Genomic DNA, 19,811 nt, shown 5'->3' with positions numbered 1-19,811 from the left:
TTCCCAGCGGAGCGCTAGGTATGTGAAGGGTTTTGCCTTAACACTGTACCAGCGCTCGTCTTACGGTTACTTTACTTCCAAGGTATTCCTAGCGTCAATTCCCTGCAGGTGCTAGGTATGTGAAGGGTTTTGCCTTTACACTGTACCCGCACCTGTCTTATAGTTACTTGGTTGCCGAGGAATATTTGGCTTCAATTCCCTGCGGGTGCTAGGTATGTGAAGGGTTTTGCCTTTACACTGTACCCGCATCCGTCTAACGGTTACTTGTTCGCCAAGGATTACTTGGCTTCAATTCCCTGCGGGTGCTAGGTATGTGAAGGGTTTTGCCTTTACACTGTACCCGCATCCGTCTAACGGTTACTTGTTCGCCAAGGTTTACTTGGCTTCAATTCCCTGCGGGTGCTAGGTATGTGAAGGGTTTTGCCTTTACACTGTACCCGCATCCGTCTAACGGTTACTTGTTCGCCAAGGTTTACTTGGCTTCAATTTCCTGCGGGTGCTAGGTATGTGAAGGGTTTTGCCTTTACACTGTACCCGCATCCGTCTAACGGTTACTTGTTTGCCAAGATGTAAGGGGTATTTTCCCGCTTACTTTTTAATATTTTTAAATTTTGAATTTTGAAATTCGAAGAGTTGGTGGAAAGATAAGAACAGTCCAAACCTCTGAAACGTCGTGCGACGGTTTCTTCTGACTGTGTCAGGACGTGCAGGAAGTTATGGTGACGTGACAGAACATGGTCATTCCAGACGCTTTTCCTGGCGCGTGGGCACGATTTTTCGGGCGCGTGGCCGCGAAATTACTGGCACACGTCCTGTCAACAGCTGTTGCCAGCCTGCTTTTTGCCACGTGTCATAGTTTCATTGCACCTTCGATTTCTCTCTCCTCCGCATTAAATTCACCGCATTAATTGCGATTAGTATATAAAGGGGGAGAGGCCTCTTTGTAATCCACACTTTCACCTCTCTTCTTCTTCTTCTTAGTGATTTCCGGCAAATACTCCCCTTTTTCAGGCAAGCATTTTCCCGAAATCACTCTTCTTTCTGCAAAAATGTCTTCTCATGATGCTGAAGCTGTAGCCGACGATAGGAGTACTGCTGGCGAGTGCCAGTGTGCTCTACCTCTCGATCAGTACCAGTACATAGTCAGGAAGTTCATGCTCGAGTCTCTCGAGCCTGAGTTTCCTGAATCCCACCAGACTGTGTACGATGCCCCCAGTGGCAAGATCGGGGTATATGCTGCATTCTTTGTTTATGGGAACCTTAGGTTTCCATTGACAAAGTTTATGTATCGTGTTCTGGAGAGGCACGGTGTGCACCTGACCGAGGTGCATCCGATGGCGATTGCCAAGGTCCGGCACTTCGAGTGGGTGTGCCGGATTCTGGGTATTGAGCCCTACGTGGACCGCCTGATGACCTTCTATACTTGGAGGTGCGTCCAGGGGTGGTACACCCTGACAACCCGTATTAAGGGTTTGAAGATCTGCGTGACCGAGCGCAGTCTCCGATCGTGGAAGCGGGAGTTCTTCTACATCTCTGCCCGCGCCATCCCCATTGCTATGAAGTTCAAGAAGGGTCAAGCGCTTCCGAGCCTTCACGCTTCCAGCTACCAGGAGGCGGAATGGTTCGCGAAGATATCCCGGGTCCAATCTCCGGTTTACCGGTTTGCGGAGTCCGGGATGGTGCTGCTGGGGATGAGCCGGGTATGGAAGGATGCGTCCCGGTTTCCCATCCTTCTTGAATATGGTTTGAACTCTATTCCTTATGGTATGTCTTGTCTTTCTTGCTGATATTAGTTAATTTTCTAACTGTTTCTTTTTCTTTCAGAGGGGAATAATTTGGAGTCGCTCCTGTTCCCGCGGGAAGCTGACAGTCCTGTGCGGGTGGGCACTCGTGCTCTGGATGACAATGAGTTGCCCATCCTGGAGCAAACGGCGGATAGGTTTGTGGAGGTCTATCCGCCGGGCCAAGAGATCCTGAGCCACCGGCGGCCAGGTAAGGAGATATTCTATCCTGAACCCCTCAATGCTGTACCCGTTGCTGAAAATCCTTACGTCCTGTCTTCTGAGGAATCCACAGATGGTCCTCCCCTTGTGCGGAAGAAGAAGACTGCTGCCGGTGTGAAGGGGAAGGAGAAGGCCACAGCTGATCCAGTGGTTCTATCTGACACGGAGTCAGATAGTGAAGAGGTGGCGGGGAAGCCTGGTGGTGAGAAGACCACTGCTCCGGAGGCTACGACCGTTACCTCCGGAGAACCAACGAAGACGACGGTTACCGGTACCAAGAGGCCGGCTCCATCGGGTTCCTCCCCGCCCGTCCGTACGTTCAGGGTCAAGAAAACCCGTAAGTATAATCATAATGCCTTTGTAGATTTGTCACTTCATAATTTTCTTTTAACACTTTCTTCTTTGTGCAGGCGTGGATGTTGACGCAATCCTGGGTGAAACGCAGGGGAGTACCTCCTCGCCAATGACGGTAGGCTCGGTCAGCCTTCCTGAGGCGTCGACCCAGTCGCCTGCGCCTGCGTCCGCTGGTCCAGTTGCTCGTTCCGTCGAGCCAACTGTTCCGGCCGAGATGATGTCACCGCCGGCCGTGAGTGCGATTTTTACAGCATCCTTCACGGAACCGGCGGTTACTGCTGCTTTTAAGGAGGCGGCGACCGCGGCGGAGACAACGACGGCGACCACGGCGGCTGCCACCATGCCCGCGCCACCGGCACCGATGGCCGGACCATCAGGTACGCGCAGGGCTTCACGCCGATCTTTGCCACCTTCCCGTCTGCCTGACCTGTTGGATGGATTTCCTTTAGGTTCAGGTGATGGGTTTGGCGGCTATCGGCCTGTCATTGACCCTACAGGTGCGTAGGGTTCCTCTTTTTCCCTTATGTTTTTCATCATCTTTTCCTTACTGCTTTTGTTTCTTTTGCAGTGTCGGATTCCAATGAAGTGTATGTTCCTCGATGGAACATACGCCGAGGAACAACCCTTCGCACACCCGTGGAGTGCGTGGACTGGGCTCGCCACGCTGCTCCTCCGGGCGCGTTGGGGGAAGCCATGGTTAGCTACCAGGAGGGTAGGCTAACTAATGAGCTTCGGGTTCTCCAGGCCCGGATGCAGCCGCGCGTCGAGCTGCTTTGTCGTGAAAACGAAAAGTTGAAAGCAGCTCACGCCAAGGACATATCTGAGGCGCGTGCTCTTCGGGAGGAGAACCAACAGCTGGCGGCAGCTGCCGCCGACAAGGAGAAGGCCTTCAAGGCCCTCGAGGTTGAAGTTCAGGCGCGACTCGAGGCCCGCTCCAAGGCTGCCCAAGCTGTGAATGAACAGCTTCGGCTGGCCAGGGAGACTGCGCGAAACGCAACCGAGAGGGCTGCCAAGGCTGAAGCCGTTGCTGAGCCTTTGCGTGTGGAGAATGAGGAGCTCAAGGCCAAATTAGAGGCCCTCCAACGCGCTCATGATGCCTTGGCAATGGAAGATGCCAAGAAACTCCAGGAAATCCTGGACCAAAGGGGGGTGCTTGACCAGACCCAGCGGAAGCTTAAGGGCGTCGAAGAGGCTGCCGCTAAGGAAGTTTTACTTGCCAACCTTAACAAGAGCGAAGCCGAACGCGCCCATACCGAAGCTCAAGGTGCCCTCCGATGGCTTCTTCGAGAAGCGTTGCCTCAGGTATGTTTAGATTTATCTTCACGCATTTCTTTTGTAAGAAAAGGTTCTAATACTTGTGTTTTCTTTGTAGGTTGTGCGTCGGGTCTTTTCAGAGACCTCTTACGATGATGCTATGACCGCAGCCCTCAACGCTTCTCATGATGATGGGGAAAAGGCCGGCTTCATGCTTGGTCTAGGGTTTGTTGAGAAAGGCGTCCCGCCTTCCAACTTCCCTTTGTTCAATGTGGATACTGAAGCCATTTATGACCAAGCATTGAACCAATACGCCGCCTTCCCGCATCCAGTGGTGGAGAAGGTGGACGAAGTAGCTGCTGCTGATGATGGGTTAGCTGTCCTCAAAGCGTTCCTCGAACCACCCCGTTCTTCTGACGGAGCGGGTCCAAGTGGAAGCGGCCCTGAGGCTTGATCCTGAAGATCCCTTCCCATTGCTAAGACTTGTATAGTTTTTTATTTTTTCTTTTAGGCGGGTAGTTACCCGGCCATTCTTGTAATATACTCTTGAAATATTAATCTTTTTGCGTATAAGATTGTTATTTCCTTCTTTGGGTTCCTTGCTTTATAAACTTATGACTTGCATACTTAGTTTAAATTAGCAATTTTCCAAGTGTTTAGAATAAGAACCTTTGAACGTGGTTGATAGTGGGTTAAAGTTTCGCTTCCTCCTTCGTGATTGTGCGGGTAGAACCGTCACTTGCACTTGGTAGGATGGCTAAACTTTTAACTTTTATCTAACCTGCGTGTAGGTTTTTCTTACTTTTTGAGGATAAGTTAACCTTTGAACGTGGTTGATAATAGGTGTGAAGTTTTGCTTCCTCTTTCGTGATTGTGCGGGTAGAACCGTCACTTGCACTTAGTAGGATGGCAAAACTTTACCCATACCTGACCTGCGTGTAGGTTTTTCTTACCTTTTTAAGAATTTTGTTTTGAACCGTTCGACGCGCGGTTGTCGATAGATTAGTGTTCATTTTCCTTTCATGATTCATGCGGATAGACCGGCACTTTCATTTAATGGAATAATTGAACTCTTCTCCTTCAACTGACCGGCGTGAAGGTTTGCCACGTTATTGGGTTCGTGCGGGTAAGACCGCCTTCCCACGCAACGACTTCACGTAATGTGAATGCCGTCACCAGTGTTGGATAGTTTTAACCGTTCGACGCGCGGTTGTTGATAGGTTATTATTCAGTTTCGTTAATGATTCATGCGGATAGACCGGCACTTTCATTTTTGGGTGCTGAACTTTTTCCCCTTCAACTGACCTGCGTGAAGGTTTGTCACGTTATTGGGTTCGTGCGGGTAGGACCGCCTTCCCATGCAATGACTTCACGTAATTATGCGGTGAAAACCGGCATATTAGTGCCCAGAAAAGTATAAATGTAAAATCATCAGCTTCGATATTCTTAAAAGAGAATCATTTCCATTAGAAGTGGCTCTTGGCCTTTTCTTTACAAATTGGAATTGATTTACATGCAAACTGTGTAAATGAGCTCCCTTGTTGGGATGGGAGTGCCATCGAGCCGATACGCACCTGGTTCGGGATCTCGTTCTTTACGCAGCATGTAGTCTCGATATTGAAGCTGGAATTGATTCGTGTTTTCCCCAGCTGGGGTTCTATACGCACCCGCCTGCTCAGCCTTTATTACGCCACGAGGTGCGCGAGCGTCCCATCTCTGACAAATGCTTCGACCATATCTTTTACATCTATGCATTCTTCAGTGTTGTGGCCCTTTGTCTTGTGAAAGTCACAGTATTTGCTCCGATCTGCATCGTGACGATGTCGGATTATTGGCGGTTTTGGCCATGGGAGCCCTTCAGTGGCGAATATCTCAGTGACGCTTTTGGTGAGTGGCGTCCATCTGGAGTTCCGGTGCGACTGTACATTATCCCTTCCGCCCAACCGATTTTGCAAGCCGGATGAGGTGTCAAAGTTTACCCTTGACTGCCAGATGCCTAGCTTTCGTTTTTTATTTAATCGGGCGGTGAGGACATTGTCTTCTCTCGTCCTCTGGGTGTAGAGGTTTGTGCTCTGTGGGAGATCTCTACCCAGTTGCTTCTCTGTTTCCGCATAGCGTTTTGCTGCTGTCATGATGCCATCCCATGTGGATGGCATGCCATCTTTACCCGTTAGGGTACGGATGAGCTCTGGGTCATGTGCGCCCTGGATGAAGGCAGCGCGAACAAGATCTTCACTGATATTGCCCAAACTTAGCTTCTTTGAGTTGAAGCGAGTGATGAAGTTTGGCAGAGATTCGTCTTCCTCTCGTATGCATTTGAGGATTGTCCATTGCTCCTCGGTATACTTCCGTTGCTGGCTGAAGTGTTGGCTAAACTTTTGTTGGAAGTCTGCCCAGTCGTAGATGTGGTTGACCGGTAGACGATCGAACCATGCTCTAGCAGCCCCAACCAGCGTCATTTGGAACATGTAACACCACGTGGGTTCCGTCCAATTGCTGACGGTTGCCCCTGCTATGAACCTGTTCAAATGATCGTCTGGATCAGATATACCGTCATATGTGCCTATGTTGGGCATTTGTTTGGCACTCTTTGGGGCGATTGCTTCAGCAATGTCCCTTGCAAATTTGGACGTTCCTGCATTTGCAACGTTTGGTCTGAACGTTTTAGAGAAGTCTCGTGGACTTCCACCTGTGCTTTTTGGTTTGAAGGCTTGTCCAAAATGCCTTTTCGGTTGGGATTCCGTTTCCTTATGCTTCCCTTTTGCCCTATGGCGAGGGTTCGCGTCGGAGTCGGATTCCTCCGAGTCATCCTCCCAGTATTCGAATTCGTCGGCCTGTTGCACGGAACGCAAGCGTTCGTCCAACTCAGCCTGGAATTCCTTTTGTCGTGCCTCCGCCCATGCCTTAACTTCATCGAGAGTTTGGCGGGGGAGTCTTCGTTTCTCAACCTGGGTATCAGTGGATCCCAGTAGGCGATCATTTACTGCACTTGCCCCAGCTTTGGTAAGTGGGGTAGTGTTCGTAAAATTTACTTCACTTGCCCCGGCTTCGGTAGCCGGGGTAGTGTTCGTAAAAACTGTGTTGCCGGTATTCCCCCTAGTAGCAGGGGTTATGGTTACCGGAATTTCTCTAACCATCTTTGTAGAAGTTTGAAAAAACTGGAGAAAAATAAAGTTCTAGCTTTATGCACGGATGGCGCCAATGAAGAAACACTAACCGGACCCCGGGCAGATTACTGGTAACCTGGGGGTTGGATAGCAGTTTCCCACGAGGGGTTAGACCCTTGGAAGATGGTTCTTCTGATAACCTGCAAAACAGACACCGTGAGCTCGTCACTGAGAAGGGGGGGTTCCTCCTTGTAACCACCCTCCGGCGTGAGAATCAGACTAGATTACTCTTTAAATATAAAAGTATATTAAGAGATTGCTAGAGCAGATATCAGGTATAATATGATGATAATGTAATAAGATATGTTGAGATGAGATGGTCATACCATTTGGGGTATTTATAACCGAAGGTAGGTTTCCAAGGAGGTATGGCCGGCTGCAACAGTGTTCCTGTTCATCAACAGTAGCCTACGCACGTGCCCTGCTGGTAGTTGGTGGGTAGGCAGCGGCTGATAGCGACCAGGCCTGCTGTATACTATTCCCTTTCCACCAACTGCCGGCTACGCACGTGGTATGACAGTAGTTGGTGAGTAGGCAGCGGCTTAATAGTGATACAGTACAGGAGCATGCTGCTCGCCATACTGTATCAGTGAGCTGTCGTATCCCTGATCAGATCTTTCGCCCATACCTCGTCAGGTACAGTAAAAGGTCCTTCAGTATAGACTGGCTTATTTGGGCGGGAGTATTCCCCCTCCCGCCTCTGTGCGGGATTGCTCCCGGCTTTGCTCATTCCTTCAGGTGACACTGAATGATCGAGAGCTAAGTACCTAGTGCGTGTAGCCATGCTGCGCGGGTGGCCTTCCCTCATGGCTTGTATCCGAGGCTGCGGGAACAGGCGGAGTCCACCATGGGAGGCATTTCCTGCGGGACCAGCTTGCATACTGCGCGTAAGGACGTCACGTCTCTGAGCATGGTTGGTCCTGCGGGTCCAGTTGGTCTCTGCGCAGACGTCCCTGTTTGAGTCTTGCGGGTCCAACTGGGCTCTGCTGGGACCTACCTCTTCAGATAGAATCAACCGAACTCGAGCAGCGGATCGAGAAGACACTTGCCTCACTCAAACAGTCTCAGGAAACCGAGTACAAAATCGCTGAAAGTGTCCTCACTACCCAAAAAAGCATTATTTTAAATCTTTATCAAGAGCTCAAAAAAGAAAAATCAAAACTTGCAAATTGTTCACCATCAGGCGACCCGTCACTAGTTCATAATGTTTTCAAGATAATGGATCAAATCAAGAATGAATTTAGAAAGATCACCGCAATGCAAAACGTCGGTAAAGGGTTTGGGAAAACGTCCAAGTATGTGCTGAAAGAGCATTTTGGGGTGCAGGTGAGCAACTGAGACTCGGGTGTTTGTTATTGTTTGTTGTTTGTTTTGGAGCCAGTTAGCTAAAGATTATGTTCGTTGTTGTCTATACTTGTGTTGTAGTTTGCTAGACTGCGTGTGTTTTTCAAGGTTTTACATGGTCTTGGTCTTTGGATGTGAAAGCTTGGTCCTTGTAGCTTCGCATTCAAGATGACAAGTTTTGTTTAATCGCGATGACGTTTATGGTCTTTGAGATATTTGTTTAATATCTTACAAAACATCAACCAAGGCTTAATTTTTTTATTGCTGCTTTTTGTTTCGTTCTTCGTAGCATGATATAATTCGTATCATCAACCGTTGTTTCTATGTACAATGAATCGATTTAGGTTTCTAGAAAATTTTGCATATCATGTTTGGAACTTGTAGAAATAGGCTTTATTGCATATGAATAAGTGGCTTTAAGTTGAATGGATTCTTTAGGTAATAAGCTGTTACAATATGAAACATTCGGGTCGGTTCAGATGCTGAGCCACACGAACCACCTATGTTCTTGTTAGGTTAAGTGCAAATTTTGGAAGGATGGTCTGGCTCCACTAGGATTTTTTTTATCTTTGTGATTATTCGAGCACGGTACCGGTACCGAAAATCTCCAGAAATGGGTTCCCGTACCGAAAGTACTTGGTATGTTACCAATACGGTCAACGGCTTTTTGGGATGCTGTTGAGTATTTTCCAGGTGATGTGATTCGTGCATGGTGTCGAATTTTTTCTAGGGCTTGTCGGGATGCCAAAAACGCAATCGAACGGGTCTTCCAGAAACCCGTTATTCACCTATATTGGATGTTCAACAGAATAGAAACTCAGACCACTATATTCATTATTATTGAAAACAAGGTAAACCAATATTGGTCCAATCTTTGTTGACAGAATTAGAATAGGGCTAATTTGGGGTTGCAAACGAAAATTGGTGGAGTTTAACTCAGGATAGTGAAAGTCCTTCGGGTCATGGTGCATTTTAGAATATGATTTGTAAGCAGTTTCTGCAAACACTCTGTAGAACCCAAAATACTCAATTATATGATGTAAAAAGAGACCATATGCTTAAGGCTGTTTTTACGAACAAAATTACGACCAAGTGAACTGGATCTTGACGTAAATGTTTTCACTAATCCGAAAATCTACTGCTGTTGTACTTTGTTCAATCTTCATGACTTCGTCTCCCAACTCCTACGGAGACTCTAAAGCGTTCTTACTCAGGTAGAATTATTTGTTTGTCTGTTTATGCGATTAAGTAGTTATATAACTTTGTGAATTGCATGTCCGATTGAAGAAGAAAGAACAAGCAGAGGTTTACCGTTGCACTTGACATGGTGAGAGTTTTTGAATTAATCTGAATTTTGCTTTATTTCTGATGATGATGATGATAATTATGATAAACAATGTTATTTGTTCAAGTTTAAAGGAATTACACTTCGGTTTTTCAGCTCTAACAATTCAATAGAGTGGAGGTGTTCAATCCATTACACCCAAATTTACACGATCTCTACATCAAATGATATCTTTTTGATGGGTTAAGGTCAGAACGGGTTTGGGCCGGATTTAATTAGTTACGAGTCACAAGGGGTTCACTCAAAAACTATTTGAGATTGCCGATTTAGTTAATGAACCTTATCCTTATGTTTGTTGTAATTTATGCACAACCAATGCTCTATAATTTTGCCTTTGATGTGAATAGCCAACATCCTAATTTATGACATGGTAAAGAAATAAAGATATTTAGCTATAATGGATCAAAGAGAAAATCCATTAAATGCGATGCTCTATAAATTTGGCTCTGATGTGAATAACGGTGTACAAGAGTCTCCTTGAATAGGATAGAGGCTAAGTTGAAGTTACTATAATTACAAAGCTACATGAAAAATTAGTTGAAAGTATTTTGAAGTTTTATACATTTGGGGAAATATTAAAGAGTCAAAATTACGTTTATGGTTAGAGGTGACTTTTAGGTCAAAATTAAATTCTGACTTTTGAATAAGAAATAAATAAGTCAAAATAATGTTTATGGTTCGAGGTGACTTTTTGGTCAAAATAAAATTTTGGCTTTCAAATAATAAGACATAAATTGAATCAATAATCTAAATTTCCCTTCTGACCAAGTTGTTATTGGCTAAATTTTTGTCATGCTTTGCTTATTATAGGAGATGAACAAGGGCAAAAACAGGTAGTAGCATTGACCGGATATGCATTATCAGCCTACTACTAACTCTACTTATGCAGAAAGAAGAGAAAACCATAGCCGTATGAAGACACTTTTTTGTACTTAAATTACAACCTTCTGTAATATAACTACTTGCCTTCTATTACAAACATGTTAACCAAAATCTTTTGTTTCTATACTATAGTTCTATCTATGCATTTCAAGTAGGCTTTACCCGTAGCAACGCTCAGGGTACTACAACTAGTATAAATACAATTATGAATGTCCAAAATTAATGAACGCATTTTCATTATAATTTTTTCCAACATTTCTCTTTTTATAACTAAATAATATTGAAGTTTCATTTAACATCAAACTTCTAACAAATTGTTACTCCAAGTTCATATAAACATTCAAATAGTTATTATTTACTTATTATATGGTTTTCAAATCTTCAAATATATATTACAATATACATTATTCAAGTATATATAATACTATGAATTCAATACTTCAACAAGTTAAAAAGTAAAGACATGATACAACACACATACAACGTCAGTTTTGTTTCAAACAATCACGCACCCTCCAGTTTCACATGGTTGTGAATATTCTACAGCAACCGCACGATATACATTCGGACAGACAGGACATACGTTTCGGACAATATACATCCGGCCAGACGGGAGAAGGGTACTCTATCTTGATACTATCACATGTAGAACTACTACTGGCCGCATCTGAATTTTTCAGCGGTCCAACGTAAACCATTTTAGCTATTTTCCCGATTTTGGTAACACGTTTTACGACACTCACCGGATCAACATCTCCAACAATGACCAACATCTGTTTTTTCGAGATCAAGTGATATTATATCGATGCCTGAAAGCTTTGTCACAGACTTTAGAACTTCGGTCCTGCACTTTTCGCAATGCACATTCACATATATCTCAATTTGCTGATACATAGAAGTAAGGTTTTATTAGCTGTTAATAAGAAGAAAAAAAAAAGAAGAAATAACAACAAACTTTAATGTGAATCACGTGTGCTAATTAGTAATTACCATGATACTTTAAACGTGTATTTCTTTCTTATTGTCATTTTTACTATAACTTGGGTATTTATAGTATCACATATGTGCTTGCAATGTGACATCTCACGTGTAAGTTAACACGTTTAACTTAATTTGGAGTTCTAGTTTCATGCATAATCAAAAATGTCAACACATGTTAAATGTATTATCTCGGGTAACAAATGACCGAAACGACGTGGGATGCGTTAATATAATTTCTCGTTGCATATCAAGTTAAAAAATTATAAATTAATACATAACAAAAAAAAAAAAAAAGCACTGCAAGTCTCCTGGTATTACCTTAGTAGACATTTTGACGCCGATGACAAGCTAACAAAATGAAGACACGATGCGTATTGCAAAATGAACACACTTAATGCACTATATATATGTTTCAATTGCATGGAATAAATATTAAAATTGCCAATAGGCACATGCTTCCAAGTTGGCATTCAATGAGAAGTTTTCAAACTCAAAGGACCAGAGAATAAGGGGGTAAGAGACATTCTTTAATGCAACTAGTTACACTAAGTGGCAACCATGAAAGTAAGCACCAATTAAAATACAAAGTTAATAATAATATCCAAATGTTTATATCAAGAGGATAATTGTTAGACGCGGGCTAACCTAATAAAAGAAAGTCAACTTGCAGTTATATCGTTGTCTTTGAAACAGTAGGTGGTCGTTGTAGACCATCAGATGTATGAAGCGAACTTGTCAAATGGCATCAGCATCAAACGATGACATGTTCAATTTATTCTCCGTGTTAGAACTTAATAATATCTAAATGCTTATATCAAATATTCCTTCAAGGTCTCATGTTCAATTTATTCTTTAGAAGTTAATAATATCTAAATGCTTATATATATATATATATATATATCCAACACACTGATACAACTTTGTTGATTTTTATTATTTGGTAATAATTTAGTAAAACACTTTCAATGATAAATTCATCTAAACGTATTTGTTGCCTGGTTGGTATAATCAAAGATTAAATTGCAATGTTAATGTACAAATTTGATTACCCTTGGAGTTTTGCAAGATTCGATGTTTTCTACAGATCGACCGCAGGGAATCAATGTGATGCTTCATGAAGTGTTGCATCCCTTTGAGGCCTTGACAACCGTAATTTAATCGGCATGTTCCAAACGATGTGATTTAACCGGTTGCTAATTAACTTTACAAGTTTACGTAATGAGACTTTTAACTTTTGGTCTTTGCAAATGAAACTTTAATGTGTGTAGATCTTTATAATATATCAATCAATCAATCATACCTAGTTAAGGGGTTGTTTGGTTCATTCAGATCTGAATGAGTCATGTCTGAATGAGCCTCTGTCCCATTCAGCAGCAACAACAAGTCTGAATGATTCAGACATAATTTTAACCATTCAGATGTCTTTTAGTTTAGAACCAAACAGTCTGAAGTCTGAATGAATTAGATATTTACATCTGAATGGTTCCATTCAGATGTAAACAAACAGCCCCTAAGTCTCACCAACAGCAAAGCTATAAGTAGGGTATGGGAAGGGTGAGATATTGTAGACATACCGTACCTCTATCCAACAGGATAAAGAGGTGGCTTCCAGAGAGAACCTTAGCTCTGTAATACATATGTATGAGACAATATAAAGTAAATGAAATAATAATAATAAGGTAAATAGAACCAATATCTATACTATATAATAGATAAAACTTTCTTATTGCCACATGTCATAATCATATTAATTCTTACAAAAATTTTCCCTCCTCTCTCTCATATTAAATACATTTATCTTTATTATTAATAATTTTGTATTTTAATTTTTCATTCATCTCTCATATTAAATACATTTTTTTTTCTTTTCAATCATTCAAACTCTTAAAAGACAAATTAACTATTGAAGTATTCTCAGTATTTATGTTAATTCAAACAACTGATTTTTTAACCGGTTAAAGTATCAAACATGGTTCAAGTCAAAACAATTTATTATTATAATGAGTTTCGATCCACGGGTTGGTTTTAAAAAGTAACCATTTACAACATTTTTTTTAATTTTCTATTTAATCAACCCATCTTTATTTTCAGTCCATCATCTTAAAAATCCACAAAAAATATAAAAACTTTACTACATGTTTTGGTTTTCATGCTGTAAAGACAACTTCATACATTTGGAATACAAATGTTAAACGTTAACACACTGTTAATCAGACAATGAATTGACTTTTATATCCTTATATTCTTCATATGGTATCTATCAGACATAAAATGATACGTTATAAGAAAATATTAGTTTCTTGACTTTTTAAATAACCTCAAAATATAAAGTTGTTAAGTCATAGGTTAGTTCTAAAAGCTGATGTTGAATTGATGCTGATTAAAATATTAACTAGAAAATTGGTCTATGCAATGAAATTAAGCAACATGTGAAAATACAATATGATAACCATGCTATAGAAGCCGAAATCATATCCGGAAATAATATTGGAACTCACAATTTTATTTTATTTTTTTTAAATCCTACACCTTTAGATAAAAGTACTAATGTTAGAGAATGAAATTTTTACTTAATTTTTGTTTGGAATGAAGATTAACAAAAGCGAATGTCAATCATCGTAAATTGTTGGTTTGTTTTTTAGACAATTTGTTTTAACTCATGACCAGTTATTTGTTGCATTATCTAGAGTTAAAATCAGAAACAATGAAACTACTAGGTTTTGAAAAAACAAGTAAGTTTACAAATAAAACTACACATATTTCGTATCAAGAAATATTTAGAGATTTATAAATTTTCTATTTCCATATTGTATAGTGTGTAATTTATTATACCATATAATATATCTTTATATCTGTTGAACATATTTTTTTTGTATGTGACATTATGTTATTATTTAAATAAATTTATTTATTATAACCCGTGTGTTACACGGATAGCTAACCTAGTCTTTACAATATATAAAATTGAAAATAGATACTCCATGATTTATAGTGGATATATGCATATATCAGCCAGAAGATATATTATAATCACTTGGTATCTTAGCAGTCATCTTATACTTTAAATAACTACACAAAACTTTTACATATTGGTTCTCGCATCATTTGCTATGATTATTTATGTATTTAACCCTCTACTACACATGAATACGTTGAAATGAGAACAATCTTATATTTGAAAGTTGAAACAACCACATCTACCTCGTTCATTTCTAAAAAAAATGAGCATTTACGGTCGAAATCACACTGACCACAAAATTTTTGACCGTGTGATTTTAGTAGCCTGAAAAGACACGGGAAAATAAAATAAAAATAATAGTCGGTCGCAAAGATCGCAAAAATTATGACCTTTTCTATTTGGTCGAAAGTCGCAAAATAGAAGGAAACAGAAAACAATTAAAATTTGGTCGCAAACTGGTCTCAACTTACGACCATATCATTTCGATCTATTCCTTTAGGTTGCATATTTCACAACCATTTAGTTTCAATCACAAATTTTTCAGCTCTTCCATTCCCAAAAACGCATAGTTTCTCCTCCAAAAATGACTTCTCCGGTCGGGGAATACATTAAATATTTACCTAAACCGGTAGGCCTTTGAGCGAATCCCACGTCAGCTCCAAGACGTTGGTCTCTAACTAGAAAAGTAAATGCTTGAGCTTGAGAAGCTTCTGGTCCAGTGGGTCCATAAAACTCACTAGGATAAGCCGTATTATTGAACCAAACAAAACAACAAGCAATGAAACCAAAGACAGAAGTAGCCGCTAAACTATAAGGCGAAACAGTTACAAAACTAAGGGAGACACTAAAAAAATAGTTAGGTCATTCACGTTGATTGAAGGTTTAAGAGTAAAAACTAAATTAAACTATATAAAAGACCAATTATTATGTTTTATGTATATACAATTTTCTCCGACGCAATGAATTTCCTTCATGACGCTAGGGGAATGCTATCTAGCTATACTATTAAAGCAATAACATTTTTTGACAAATGACATCTTCTTATTGGTCAATTTGTATATATTTCATATATACTAAGCCTTCTTACAATTTCTTGATATTAAAATAATTCAACACTAAATTATTATATTTTCTCAATAAACCGTTTTCTTTCTTTTATTACTAGTTAAGCACTTAATGCCAATACTAATGGGGACCCGTTTTTTTCAAATAGATTATCATAATTAATTTCACTCTCAGCGACATTGCTATAATAAGAAATTGGATTTCAGAAATCTCTCTATCAAAAAGGGTTTAGAATCGATAATTGATTTATTGTTTAAAATAGCCGACTTCTCAAACTTGGGTCCAACTTTCGTTCCAATTTTTTCCCTATCGACACGAATTGCCACTCTATACAATTACAAAATCGAATCCATTTCAGTATGAACTCTAATCGACGAACCCTAGACGATTCGTTGTTTGCTAGTAACTGATTTTCATCTAGATCAATTACTAACTGAGTTGCTAATATTTTTCTCGATAAACGTCTATTCTTTATAAGGTTTCTATTTGCAGTTGATCTATGAATCTATTCCATATTTGACTGAACAACTTCAATTTTGTCTTTGAAAGATCAGTGTATAAATTTTTTTTGATTATTTCATTATAATTTACTATAAAACGATTACAATAGAGTGGCAGGCAAACGGGCAACAAGCTGGCAGTGTATATCCGAAATGTTTTTGGTTTTATTGCAAGTTTTGTTGTTTATCATATTGATTCACTAATTTTATTTTTTTATTTTGTAATGTTGTGTCATTTTTTAAAATAATATTTGACAAATAGTTAAATAATTCCGTGCAGGATGTTGATGGAAGAGCAACAGATGTTTACATCGGATGCTCGGTTGCTCTTGGTTCACCTATTACATATGTCACTACACTTGAGTAGCAAAATACAAGGGTGCACACTTGGGGAGCACAATAGGTCTTTGGTTATAAATAAATTTACATGGTCTGAATGAATATATATGTTTTTAGGTCTAAATAATTAGTCACAATGTTAGCTCCTTTTATGATTGGTTTAGATTATATTGAATGAACTTTTGCACTATGATGATAATTGTGCTTTAAAGGTGAGATTCCCAAATTTGTTTTTTGTTTTTTGTAAGCTATGCATTTGTTTTGTGTTATATGTTGTGAAATGTGAAGTTTTTTACTATTGTTGGTTTTGTGTTTACATGATTTAGCATATGATTAAAAGAATACTTGAGAACTTTCTAATCTGTAGATTTAGGTTTTACTTAGAAGAATATGACAATATAGCACAAGAAGCAGTTTTGTATATATTTCCTTTTTTTTTAATTTTGTTTCATTATATTGAAATTATGAATCTTTTTAGGGCTGAGGAGATGTGATTGTTTACTGTTGAATTTGTATTGAAGAGATGTAATTGTTGATTTTAGGGTTGAGGAGATGTAATTGTTGATTGTTGAATTTGTTTTGAAGAGATGTAATTGTTGATTTTAGGGCTGAGGAGATCTAATTGTTGATTATTGAATTTGTATTCACAAATATTTTAAACAGATATAAACAAATATTAGAGTCGTAATGATAGTTAAAACTTACGTCACATATTTGAAGCTTTGTACATATTTTATTTTAATTCAAGTTAAAAGTGTTTTATTGACATTTTGAATAACATATTGAAGTTTTTTTTTTTTTTTTTTTTTTTTTTTTTACAAAAAGGCTGAGTTCGTTTTCGATTGCACAGAACAAGACGCCTTTTCAAAAGCATCTTGAAGAAGAGGCAAAGAAAAAGGTAAGGGTATCTAGCATGTTAATAATAGCATTGAAAGTCAATAAATGATTTATTTGTTCATTCATGACAAGCTTAAAAGGAATTTTAAGGAGTAATAAACCGGAACTGACATTAATAATGATAGTTGAATAACGTGTGGACAGCCTCAAAGGTGTTTTCTTCTTAATCAAAGTTTTCATATGATTTGTCTTAGCAGGCAAGCAATTGAGTTATGAATATTGGTACATAAGGTGTCCATTTACATCAGATGCATTAAACGGGTTGAACCATATTTTAAATTAGTCTTTTTACCCGAACTATTTTTATCCTTACATGTGAAGTTTAACGTGCACTATGTCAGGACCGATCAATCAACACAACAATCAGTCTCGTAACCAACAACATCGTGTTGACAATACGGTTACGAGTTCCGCTTTTGTGAAGATCCAAAGAATATCAAAGACGGAATCAATAATACTCAAATTGTTGCTAAACAAACATAAATGTAACAAACACACAAAGTAACTCAAAAGATTTCCATTAATATTGTGAAGGATAAAATGAAAATCGATTAGGGTTTCCATGTGGAATATATGTTTGTATTTGGAACTTTTCTGTACAAAGATATTCTTTTCATGAAGTTAAGTTCGTATGTTAAAGGAGCTTTAATTTAGGCTTAAGCTCGTTTAATCCAGGCTCGTTTGATCCTTTAGCAAGCTGATCTCGGGTACCTTACAAGCGGCTTCGCTTATTTACAACCCTATTCATTTTAAAACTGTTAAAACGAGTTGTGTTTTCCAGTGAAAAATCTAAGTAGGATGGTCTAACAAGTCGTTAACTTAATTAGAAAATGCGTGCATTGGCTAATTCATTTGTTGCTGTCAGTTAAAGGAAGGAAACACTCATGAAGATATATGGAAACAAGAAGACATATCAGCTGTTACTACAGGTGTCTTGATTGTACTTTTACTTTTTTTTATATATAAAAGGGCAACCGCAATCAAAGCGGGTCAAACAGGGTTGGATTGACCCACAAACACATATATGTTCGTTTTGTAAATAATATTAGTTCACTAAACACTATTTTAAAAACATAGTTATGTCAATAATAATCTAATAATGTGCATCTTGGAATGAACCTATTTTATGTTTTATAATTGATGATTGTCAAGTTTCAACTTTCAACCCATCTGGGATAACATAACCCCCGATTGATGAGTAAAATGGGTCGAAGTTAACTCATCTGGTTTCTCAGTTGTGAATTTATGACACCACACGAACCTAACACAAAATTCACGTTTTTGGGTTTAGTCCAGAACTCCAGATGCTTTCTGGTCGAACCCCCAAACGCGTTTAGCTAAACGGGTTTGGATCAGTTTCTGGTTGAACCCACAAACACAATTAGCTAAACGTGTTCGGGCCTGTTTTGGGTCTAACCGACAAACACAGGTAGCTAAATTGGTTTGGGTCTGTTTCGGGTCGAACCCGCGCACATGATTAGCTAAATGTGTTGTGTTTGGGCTGACCTGTTTAACCTGCTTTTTTTTTATTTAATTTTTTTGTTATTTTTTTTTTCCTTTTATAGTGTTTTTTTATTTTATAACTTAAAATGGTTGGATATTTTATGCCAAAATTTAAAAATTAAAACAAAAATTGACATCATCTATACTGTAAATGTACTTATTTATATAAAGTTGGGATTTTGTTGTAAGAGTTCAATTCTGTGGTATTCAGACAAAAAAGGTAATAAATATTGGTTTAAACGGGTCGTGTTTGTGTTAACCCATAAAATTCTGTGTTGTGCTTGGGTTCATTTGTCTGACTTCATTTTCGATTTCGGTCAGAATTTTAGGTTTGTGTCGTGTTTAACCCGCCAATCCACAAACTTCTATAAAGTAAATGTACTTATTTTAATATTTGTTTAGTTAAAATTTTTATTGTCATCAGGAGACGTTACACAGTGGGAACCAATGGAAGCTGAGACGATAACACCTCCAACCCAGATAACGTTTACGAACTTCGATTGCCAGATAGAATCAACTGTACTCGAGCAGCGGATCGAGAAGACACTCGCCTCACTCAAACAGTCTCAAGCAGCCGAGTACAAAATCGCTGAAAATGTCCTCACTACCCAAAAAAACATTCTTTTAAATCTTTATCAAGAGCTCAAAAAAGAAAAATCAAAACTTGCAAATTGTTCACCATCAGGCGATCCGTCACTAGTTCATAATGTTTTCAAGATAATGGATCAAATCAAGAATGAGTTTCGCAAGATCACTGCAATGCAAAGCGTCGGTAAAGGGTTTGGGAAAACGTCGAAGTATGTGCTGAAAGAGCATTTTGGGGTGCAGGTGAACAACTAAGACTCGGGTGTTTGTTATTGTTTGTCGTGTGTTTTGGAGCCAGGTAGCTAAAGATTATGTTTGTTGTTGTCTGTACTTGTAGTTTGCTAGATCGTGTGTGTTTTTTTCAAGGTTTTACATGGTCTTGGTCTCTTGGATGTGAAAGCTTGGTCCTTGTAGCTTCGCATTCAAGATGACAGGTTTTGTTTGATCGCGATGACATTTATGGTCTTTAGGATATTTGTTTGATATCATACAAAACATCAATCAAGACTTATTTTTTTATTGTTGCGTTGTTTTGTTTCGTTCTTCAGAGCATGATATAATTCGTATCATCAACCGTTGTTTCTAAGTACTATGAATTGATTTAGGTTTCTAGAAAATTCCATGTTTAGAACT

At 39.4% G+C, this 19,811-nt stretch overlaps 1 protein-coding gene across 1 annotated transcript in view; it reads left to right on the top strand.

Annotated features, from left to right (window-relative positions):
- Window positions 1-19,540, top strand: part of LOC143581668 (uncharacterized) — a 28,458-nt gene extending 8,918 nt beyond the window's left edge. The window contains exons 3-4 of the mRNA XM_077064403.1: window positions 17,956-18,019; window positions 19,018-19,540. Coding sequence (XP_076920518.1) covers window positions 17,956-18,019; window positions 19,018-19,433 — 480 coding nt within the window. The 3' untranslated portion in view covers window positions 19,434-19,540. The remainder of the gene's footprint in view (window positions 1-17,955; window positions 18,020-19,017) is intronic.
- The last annotated feature ends 271 nt before the right edge of the window (window positions 19,541-19,811 follow it).

Source organism: Bidens hawaiensis, unplaced genomic scaffold, assembly GCF_021521415.1.
Source record: "Bidens hawaiensis isolate Kalapana, Puna unplaced genomic scaffold, B.hawaiensis_p1.1 tig00031134_1, whole genome shotgun sequence".
In the NCBI taxonomy this organism is placed as follows: Eukaryota; Viridiplantae; Streptophyta; class Magnoliopsida; order Asterales; family Asteraceae; genus Bidens; species Bidens hawaiensis.
The sequence above is the reverse complement of the archived record's forward strand: the minus strand, read 5'-3'. Positions and strand labels throughout refer to the sequence as shown.